The sequence below is a fragment of the Pinus tabuliformis genome, chromosome 2_2, assembly GCF_031772625.1.
Source record: "Pinus tabuliformis cultivar Carrire ecotype Pingquan chromosome 2_2, CPIR1, whole genome shotgun sequence".
NCBI classification, from domain to species: domain Eukaryota; kingdom Viridiplantae; phylum Streptophyta; class Pinopsida; order Pinales; family Pinaceae; genus Pinus; species Pinus tabuliformis.
In genome coordinates this window covers 1,159,169,648-1,159,180,620 of record NC_142300.1, presented here as the reverse complement: position 1 = coordinate 1,159,180,620, position 10,973 = coordinate 1,159,169,648, and the positions used below count along the sequence as shown (strand labels likewise).

At 38.2% G+C, this 10,973-nt stretch overlaps 1 protein-coding gene across 1 annotated transcript in view; it reads right to left on the bottom strand.

Annotated features, from left to right (window-relative positions):
- Positions 1-4,164: 4,164 nt before the first annotated feature.
- Positions 4,165-10,973, bottom strand: part of NRPA2 (nuclear RNA polymerase A2) — a 345,762-nt gene continuing 338,953 nt past the window's right edge. Inside the window, exon 27 of the mRNA XM_089405878.1 lies at positions 4,165-4,744. Coding sequence (XP_089262004.1) covers positions 4,337-4,744 — 408 coding nt within the window. The 3' untranslated portion in view covers positions 4,165-4,336. The remainder of the gene's footprint in view (positions 4,745-10,973) is intronic.

Below are 10,973 nucleotides of genomic sequence, written 5' to 3'. Positions count from 1 at the left end.
GATCTAACATCAAAGTATTTTCCATTACATTTCTTAGTATTTCATTGAATTATTATTGACATTGGGGAAAATTAGTGTATAATGTATTTACTTTGGAAATAATGGCTCGTGTAGACAAGTTGTTATAAGATATCACTTCATGTTCTTATGCTATGGGCTCACAAGCTACAAGGTTGAAGAAAATTCGAGTAAGCGACACAAATTTTATAAATCCATCTGTTGTAGATTTAGCATGCCATGAAGGAGGAAATTCATTACCACAAATCATATAGCCACTTGGGGAAGACAATAAAACATATATTGCATGGTTTTAAATATTGAAATATAGATTTCTATGTGCCCATGCGTGCATATTCATTTTTATTATATATTTAAAAGTCTCCCGTGTATATAACATGGATCCATGGATTCCAAAAACATTAATAACTATTTTTGAACACATTTTGAGAACATTAATGCACATGACTTATTTCAAATTTGACAATTAGTGGCATTCCAAAATATGTTGCGAATTAGCATTAAATTTGGAACTATTTGAGTTATTTTAACCACTTGAGAATATTTTTATCCTCGAGTGCATCTATATTTAGATATTTGTTTTAACCACTTGAGAATAATTCTGAGGGGGATCTATATTTAGACATTCGTTGCAACCATTTGAGAATATCATATCCTAAGTAGATCTATGTTTATAAATTTGTTATTTCTATTTCAAGCAAACTCGTGTATAAAAGAGAGTGTCATCTCCATTCCAAAGGCAAGGAATTTCAGAGAACATAGTCCAAACTATCATGGCATAGAATACAAATTCATCAGACTTTGCTCCAATACAAATTGTCATTTTCATAGATTATTGGTGGTGTGTCATTTGGCTTGAGTTGTGCCACTATAGTTTCACTTCAATGCCTTGTTCTAAGAGGTAGAGCTCACTCCAATAGATTGGAGCATTGCATAATCAAGAAATATTCCATTTTCTGTGTATTTATTATTTATGCATCTTTATTTCCTTTTATTAATTTATGGTTTATGCAAGTGTGTTTCCTTTTTGCAATAGCATTTCAATTCCTAGATTAGTTTATTATCAATTTTTTTCAACTATGAGAGATATGATTTATGGGAATAGGAAGAGCCTAAATCATTTGAGGAGATTTCTTTGTGACAACATTTCCATTAGCATGATTGGTGTTCTGGTACACAATCATTGCCAAGAGTGATTGACCTAGATTTGGATTTATAAGTGTGGTGATGCAATTTCCTTTTTGTATAAGCATATTAAAAAAATAATGAAAGTAAAGAATTTGTGACCAATAGATTCAGTGTACAACACCTTACAAGTACATTGATAATACAGGTTAATGATATTAAATGCACAAGTGTTCCTGGTACCCTAATGCATAGTTATAGCTGGCTAGCTTTCTTGGTTTTTATTTGTACATGAATGCTTTCTAAAGATATTGCTGATATATAGAGGAAGCCATATGCAGATTGCAACTCATGCAATATATGGTTCAATGTGAACATGCTCTAACAAGTAGATTTGTGGCCCAAGGGAGAAGTATCCCTTATTCACTCATGTTAAAATTGGCAACTAGGGCCAAACACCATGTGGGTCATCTTACTTATGGCAACTAATATTTTTCTTGGATCCCTCTCATCGAGAGGTGTAGGATTGATCTAAAGATCATCCGATTCCGATAAGTATTCAGGGAGTTATGAATTTATTTATGTTATAAGACAGTTCGTCAAGGTCGGCCAGCGACCAAATAAACCCCACATGTGCTCAACGTTTTAATATAAAAGGAAATGACTTGAGAGTCATTTCTCACACACACTTCTATCTTGATTTCTCTCCACTTGTCTTGGGTTTTTAGTGGAAGAGAAATCTAGGAGTGGAAGCCCTAGACATTGGAGGAAAAGAGGCTACCCTAGACGCAGATGGAAGGCTGCCCTAGACGCAAATGGAAGGCAGCCCTAGAAGCATAGAGAATGCTGCCCTAATGTAGACCTAAAGGCTACCCTAACGCAAACCTAACACAGGATGCCCTAACGCAATCCTAAGGTACACAAAAGCTCCGAAATATAGTGCAAGTTTGGAGCAAGGAACGCTGAGGCAAGTCCAAGTTTGTGCACTGTTTTGGGTGCGGATTTTAAAGAAGAAAAGCTGCATCTCTTAGCCATTGCAGGAGGCAAGAACGATGGCTTGAGGTGACACATTGGAGCGGTCTTACCATGCAAATCAGATCGTAGACTAGAGGTGAGTTTCATGATTGTTTTATGCATAATTTTGGGGTGTATATCTCTGCTTATAAGGCCACAGTGATGGACTATTACAACAGCTGTTGGGAGATGAAGTTTATGTGGCCAAGAGGCCTAGAAAGAACCTCCTAACTAGGCCGCAGTCATCTCTAAGGACAACAAGGCAAACAAGGGTATTCTCCCTATATGTTAGGCTTGTTAGTGTGCCCTAACCAGACTAGTACATGCACAAAACCCTAGGCAGAAATCATCAGTAGCATGTAGCAGAATTGAGGGCTGTTTGCGGATTGATAGATAGATGCATGGGACAACAAGGCAACTAGTACATCAGTGCTAATAAATAGGACAGTTGTGACATGGCAGCAAGTGCAACAAAGTAAATAGGACAGTTGTGACATGGCAACAAAGTCACATGGACAACAGCAATCATGGTGAAGCATGCACAACATGGCAAGCATGGGGCAGCATGGCCAGCATAGTGTTGCAAGCACATGAGACATGTTGTATGACAACATGGTTATCACACATGGGACAACAGTGCAGCATAAGGTGCAATAGTATGATGGGTACAACATGGTCATAAGGTCCAACATTGTGATGATGGGTGCAACATGGTGCAACACGGTGAGGTGCAACATGATGACGAGATGCAACATAGGTGAAGGAGTCACCTTGGAGAATCAGTTGAAGCAGCATGTCTTCAATTGATCTCATGTATCATCTTCTTAGAGATGATCTATTCTCTTATCTAGATAAGTCAAAGTGTTGACTTCTGTTGTAAACGTACTATCTCTCTCTCTCTCTCTTTGCTGAACTATTGAAGAACATGTAAGAAGAATTCATCAAGAGTTTCCCCAGATTGGGGTTTGTCCCTGGCTAGCGCCACATCTTGTGTCATCTTGTCTTGGCTTGTCTTCTGCGATTTATGTTTATGTTCTATCTGCAGTTTGCTTTAATGCTGATATGATTGCTAACCTAGAAAAGATATTAAACTAACTGTTAAAATTGAAATAAATTGCTCTAAGCATAGAACATACATAAACTTAACAACTCACCATTAACTCTCATCCATATTTCAAGACCTTATGAGTTAATGAAGTTCATGAATGATGCGATAAATGCATAGTTCGAATTTTGTGAATCTTTAGTTGGTCATCATTCCAACTTTGATAAAAGAGTCAACAAGATGTCTGAAATATCCAGCATCCAACAAGTTATAATATACTAACTCCACATTCAAAGCAACTACTAAAGCCAAAAATTTCAGGGGGTTTTGGAGCTTTTATGTTATGAATATAATATATATAAATAATATAGATAATAATTATCATAATAATAATTAATTAACAATGCGTCATTGAAGAGGGCATGTCTTAAAGTATTATAATTAATTAAATAATAATTAGTTACTTAAGAGGCATGTCTTAAAGGACATGACTGGTCATGAAGGGCACCTGCCTAAGTAGATAAGTGGACACCAATTTGTAATCATATCATATCTCTTGTAAATTCAACATTCTTTATATAAATATTCTATTTATCCTATAATGAATACTTACATATTCTAGATATTCTGAATATTTCGTTGCGTATACGAACCCTGCTTGTTACATTTTCTGAAATACTGATCGGAGTTAGCATTGCATCATACGACACGTTCACGTTCTCTTTTATAATATGAAAACCACAAATTACATCTAAACTCCAAACAAATTAGATATATCATATGTCTATATGCGCTGAATAGAATAAAACAAGCACCAGAAAATGTTATCCATGTAGTTAAATGATTTCATCACTCGAAAATTTGGGCAAAAAAACAAAACTAAATCCATATCAATTAAAATCTTGGCCACTAACACAATCTTACGTTTCTAGTAACATGACATAATAGATGTGATACGGTCATTACTCAAGCATTGATTTCATTAATGAAGGTGATAATAGACAAAGTGAGCATAAATTACAGGGTAGAGCTTTGAGAATATTGAGAAAGCACCAACAGACATGACAACCATAAACAGCTATGGTGCAATCAAGATGATTCAATACATTCCTGGAAAATCTACTGTCATTGTCATCAAGCTGCATCAGAAATTTGAAGAGCCATCTTAATGTTCATTGCTGCCAGCTCCGCTGCCAAATACCTGAATACATAAGGCATTGCCACTGTCTCAATAGCCTTGCTTGACTTGCAGACATGGCAGATAGTCTTCTTACCATTGTTTCCACTCATAGGTAAACTGGTCAGTCCATCACTTCTTTGTTTCTGAGGGGCAGACAAAGTTGACAATAAACTCCCACATTTAGAGCAAACATCTGCAATGTGATAATCAGAACTGGTATGAAGTCTGTCATGAAGCAAATAGGCTGCTCCATGTGCAAGAATTGAATCACGCTCCATTTCTCCAAAACGGATTCCTCCCCCAACCTTGCGCCCTTTCACTGGTTGTCTAGTAACTGGATTAATGGGACCCAAGGAACGGACCTGCATCAAGATTATGATCAGATAATCAGATGCCTGTGGATTGACAATTTTGAGGGTTTTCTCAACTGATGTTTGTAATAAGTGAACTAGGGCAATTGAAAGTTGAGATTTCAGAATTTTGACAATTTATCTTTTTACAAGTTCTCTTTCATTAATAAAACATTATGTAAATCTTCAAAGAATCCAGAAGAAGGTTTTGAAGCTATTTTTCCTTGCAAGAACTGAAAATTTTATATCTGGTCATCAAATGAAATGGACTTTCAAAACTTATATATATGGGAAGATTTATGCTCCCAATCGGAAGGAAAGCAGTGATGTCATTGGTAAACAGAATTATGGCTATGATTCACATTTCTCAGTAAAAAATTCATACATAAATTTCAGTGAGAAAAAAGGCAAGGAAAATCAGTAATTAATAAAATGGGAACATAGTAAAAAAAGTTTTTGGTCAACTCCCTCTCACAAGCAGTGAAGTGAAGTGAAATGGTAACAAAGAGTGAGTTGATGGATGAGTTGGAAGCCCGCATGGAGGTCGAGTTGGTCCCATTAATGGACGAGGTTTATGCCCACCAGCACCAGTTAACTACTAGCAAAATTTGAGTTAGAGGGTTGAGTTGCTCCATCCATGAGGGCGAGTTCACACATGTCGAGAGGCTGAGTTAAGTGGGGCATGTGGTAGCCCACTCCCACTTCAATTCAACCATCACTCCACACTTGCTATATGTTGTTCCCCTTAGAAATATACATTGTCTCCTCTTGCAGCCTGTGTAGGCACACTTGGCAGCCAATTCTCATACACATGCTCTTCTCTATGCTGCGTTGTTACACATGTATTCTACACTGCCAGACTTGGAGATATGCACATCCGCCTAACAGACACACGCAGTCCACTCTTGGGCAATTCTTGCACACTTGGTAATTCAAGCTCTTGCCTTGGGATCTTCACCAACACTTGGATCAACTCGTTTGCCTTGGGATTATCAACGATTGCCACTTGGGACATCTCTCCTCATTGGGATTCTCATCTATTTTCTTATAAATGTAATGTTAACCTCTCTTTCAAGACAGAGATTGGAAACTTGAGCTTGGGGAAATGTTGCTAGTATTGTTTTGTAATTGTTCTATCTTGATAATAAAAAGAAGACTTTGGAGGTCCATGTTCTAGCAATTTTGTGTGGTTTGCTTGGCTCTGCATTGAGGTAACCTGTTGTGCTTTCAATTTAATTGTTTAAGGTTTATAACTTAGGTCTTGATAGGGGCATTGTTGCCCAAAGGAGAGATAGCAAGTGTTTGCCATCTTCTTGTTAGTTTGCATTCTGGTATCTAGTATTACATTTATTTTTCAGTTAAACGTGTTTACCTTTCTCATTGTGCAAGCTACATCTATCCTTCTAATCTCTTTTGCAAGATCTTAAGTGTGATGCATGTTCCTCTTGCTTGGAGTTGGGGAAGTTGTCAGTTGGACCAGCCATCTTCTAGCATCTTTTCATAGCATTAGACCCACTTGGATCAAGCACCTTCAAAGGGCCCCTACTCTCTCTTCTCTCCTCACAAAATTTCTATCAGCAATTCTTGCTTCTTATTCAAATGCTTCATTTGATATATCTAGCATCTAAAGGCTTTATTTGGCCGCGATCCAAACAACAACACATTTAGCTAAGAAAGAGCTGGCTTTTCCTTAGCTAAATGGTGAAGAAATCTAGCATTTTAGCCTAGGCATTTCACTTGGTATTTTTGTGAAAATTTCAAAACTGAAATCTTATTGTAGCAACTGGGATTTATTTTTCTAATTGTCAATTAAATTAACAATTTATCTGCTATGCTATGGAAATTACCAAATAAATCACACTGCAACCTTCACAAATAAAACTACGGAAGAAAAATAACGCTGGAATCTGAGAAAATTTAGCACACACATAAAAATATGACATTGTTATTTTTGGACAATTGTCCCCAGGAAAACCCAATTTGGGAAAACCAGTGCAACAACTGAGGGTTTTTATTATTATGCAACGATGAGAAATTATGAGAACAATAATCTGAATGCCGAAATCTGGCAATCTTGCAGAGAAAAATATTGGCAAAAATACTAGAGGGAAATTATCCCCACTTTGGATAATTTCGGTATTGAACTGCTTCCGAAAAGCAAGTTGTCCAATTGGGCCTACACAAGTTTTGTGTCAACCTGATGCTGCCTGCTGCAACTGCTTCCTGAATTGACTGCTAATCTAGCTGTCCTGCCTACTGTTGGCTGGGAAAACGTCTCTTCGTCACTTTGGGACTCCTTCCCGACCTTTGGAACTAAAATGTCTGCTCTCTTCAGCAAATCAAATTGTCTTCTTGAGGCTCTGCATTGCCTCTGTGCAACCTCCTAGAGAAATCTTGGCCTCTCTGCAAATGTATTCGCTGGATTTGGAAAACTTCCTCCAGCCTCATAGTCCCTGCCCCTCATTGTCTTTGCTTCGTCACCGAAGCTCGAACTCTCTGATAAATGACTGCTGCTACTCTGGAAAATCAAATTCTCCAAGTGTCTCTGGTGTATTCTCCAAGTGCCCATCGACTTCTTCTTATAATCCTCTGTTGGAGCACCAATAAACGAGATTAAAACTTAATCAAGGGCCTAGATTAATCTTCTGTCAATTCGTGTGAGTTTATAGAGAATTCTCACCTTGACTTAATTAATTTTGATTAATCAACCAATTTTCCTAAGTTTTGACTTAGTAAACATTAAAAATAGGTTAATAATCTAATTAAGTCACCTCTCAGTGGAATTTCTAGAAACGATTTCAGGGGGTTTTGGAGATCTCATGCATTCTAGCCTCTCCACCAAATTTCGTGGCTAGAACACATCTGATGCTACAAAAACTAACAATTTTGGGATTTCATATACTAACATTGTTTGAGTGTTTCAAACTTAGTTGCATCACTTTTGGAACTAATTAGCTTGTTGGTTCTTAGCAGAATAGTCATTTTACAAGGGAAAATACTAGCAAAATTGTGTCAACAATATAGATTAGAAGCACCTAAAGAAGGCTTATTACCATTTACCTTGTAAAACCACCATTGTAACATCACATCCATCCATTTTCTATCCCTTTATTCATAAATGAATCCATCTTTTGATCCCTTTATTCATAAGCGACTCATGAAAGCATTGTAATCATCTTAGGAGTTAAGAGTTAAGAGAGTCCCCTAATCATCCCTCCTACCCAGTGGACAAAAGGCTAACTAATAGTAAACCAACAATAATAATAATTAGGAATGAGAGATATACAATACTTATCTTTTAAGGATAGAGGGAAATTTTTCAACTCCCTCTTGATCCTTGCCATCTTGCAGAAATCGTTCATCCTCATCCCTTCCATCATTAGTATGTTGCATTCCTTAGGGTTTCTTTATGCAGCAAAATTATCGATCTAGGTCCAAATCTATGGTTTTGTCCACAAACCCTAGGTCTACTCATCAAACCATTCTACCCAATCATCTCAGACCGACAATAGTATAATAATGCTTCTGACAATAACAATATAATGTTTTAGTAACAAGCAACAGTCCTAGGAGATTAGCGTTCAAGTGTCATTTAAAACAATGCTCAACATGACAACAAATTTTGTAGTCCAAGCCTTAGCTCAATAGAAGCTCCAAACAATCTACTATAATAAGGACTTTTCAAACCCTAAGCAACAATGTTAATTATTTGTTTCCATGATCCTTGTGAGAGCCTTCCTAATATCAAACTTGGCATACACAAATTTTGTCAAACCTTGATCTAGCTCAACAATGACATTAAGAGCATATCTTGTGATTGTTAATTTTAGGTATGTTCTATGCTTAGAGCAATTTATTTCAATTTTCACAGTTAACTCAAGATTTTTTTCAGATTAACAATCACATCAGCATTAAAGTAAACTGCAGATAGAACATAAACATAAATCGCAAAAGACAAGCCAAGACAAGAGCACACAAGATATGGTGCTAGCCAAGGACAAACCCCAATGTGGGGAAACCCTTGATAAATTCTTCTTCTATGTTCTTCAATAGTTCAGTAGAGAGAGAGATAGTACATATACATCAGAAGTCAACACTTTGACTTGACAAGATAAGAGAATAGATCATCTCTACATGAGATCAGTTGAAGACATGCTGCTTCAACTGATTCTCCAAGGTGACTCCTTCACCTGTCATTGTGCTACATCTCGTCCATATGCTGCACCTCACCGTGCTGCACCATGTTGCAACATCATACCATGTTCCTGAGTTGCACCATGCTACTTCACTGCTGAGTTGTACGCTGTACACAACATCCTGCTCTTAATCATCATGTTGCACACATCATGTTGCTGCTCTAGCTGTCACTACTTATTAGATAGGTCATCTTAAATTGTCCTCATGAACAACCTCATCACTACGCTGTCTCCATACTTCTATGACACTGTCTTTGATGCTGTCATGATGACTGGTTGGGGCACTTCTTGGTTGTAGCTTAGGGATCCAAACAGTCCTAAAACAACAACCTCTAGTTCCTCCTTATTGCAGATACTATTTCCCCTCAAGAATAACATTAACTTGCCCAAATGGTCCTTAAATAGGCCATGCTGTCACCTACAGCAATGTGGCATTACGATGACTGTTATCGGTCTCTTAGAGCTGCGTATAAGGTCTTCTTGCTATGAAATAAGGGTTGCACATAGCAGTGGTTCTAAGGCCTTTCCTTGACAGCATTTAGGAGGAGCTTCTTCAGGCAGTAGGTCCTCCCTAATTTCAGCCAAGATGAGGACTGAGACTAGGGCAATATAGGCCCTTGGACAGCAGTCTGTAGCACAAATGACAGCTGCTAGAGACCCTTTATTTCGATCGCTGTAACCTTCATTTTTCACTGCAGCTAGGGCAGATAGATGCCTGTTTGAATTGCAGATTAGACTGTGTATTTGGACAGTGGATGAGAAACCTTTTAGGCAGCATATGGTGGCTCTCTTTGACTGCTAAGGAACTCTTAGAACTACGGCCAAGTCTTTCCATTATCAGTGGCTAGGTTGAGGCTATAATCCTCCCAATAGGCCTGCGGCTAGGGCTTGTATTTACAGTAGTCAGGGCACATAAGAACCCTCTTTAAATTGCATCCTGGAACAGATTGTTAGAGCTGTATTAGGGCATCATTTAGGGTTGTGTAGGAAGGTCATACTTAGGACAGCATAGAACCTTTCTTAGAGAGTTGTCCTCCATGACCGCATAAGACTTCTACCATACCAGAGTAGGCTTCTTCTTGGACTGCGTTTAGATCTAGGGCATCATCTTTACATAGGCCAGTGTATACTCTCAGTGTCTCCCCTTCACCAAAACCCAAAGACGTGGAGAGGAGGAGATCACATGAAAGGTATGCTAGTATGACAAATAACTTCAAGTCCTCTTCTATTTATACTAAGACGTAGAGGTTGAATAGACATGACTGTTGGGCTTCTATGCCTACATAAGTTGTTGGCCGACTTGTCAATTTGTCCATAATCAAAATAAATTCATATCTTCATAAATACTTATCGGAATCGGATGATCTTTAGATCAATCCTACACCTCTCGATGAGAGGGATCCAAGAAAAATATCAGCTGCCATAAATAAGATGACCCACATGGAGTTTGGCCCTAGTTGCCAATTTTAACACTCCCTCTCAACTAGGGAGAACTCCATCCTTTGATCCATATGTCCGACTGTACTCTCTCTGCCATCAGTGCCCTGCACTGATCTGCTCTGCTCTGATCTACTGAGCTCTGCTCTACTTTGATCGAACTATGAAGAAGAAGAAGTGATCGAGGATGTATCATACCATCCTCCATTGACCCGAAGTCAGTCTCAGAGTGTGTACCACTCTCACTGGTCCCAGACCAGTATCATTGATCCCAGATCAATGAAGGTCATCCTAGCATAGGGAGTACGATAGATACAATGATGCGTCCATCGATAGAACTACTATGGTCCCTATCCTCATTTCTATGCTCATTGATCAAATGAGAGGTACTTCCCATGAGTCCCAGACTGCATGGGTTGGATGCCTCGAATCATCCTATCCACAGGAGAACGAATCATCCTATCCAGTGGATGCCACAGAGAATTAATCATCCTGGCCTACAAAAGAACGAATCATCTTGTTCCACAGTCGCCACACAGAACAAATCATCCTGGCCCACAGGAGAACTAATCATCCTGTTCCATAGTCGCCACGAAGAACAAATCATC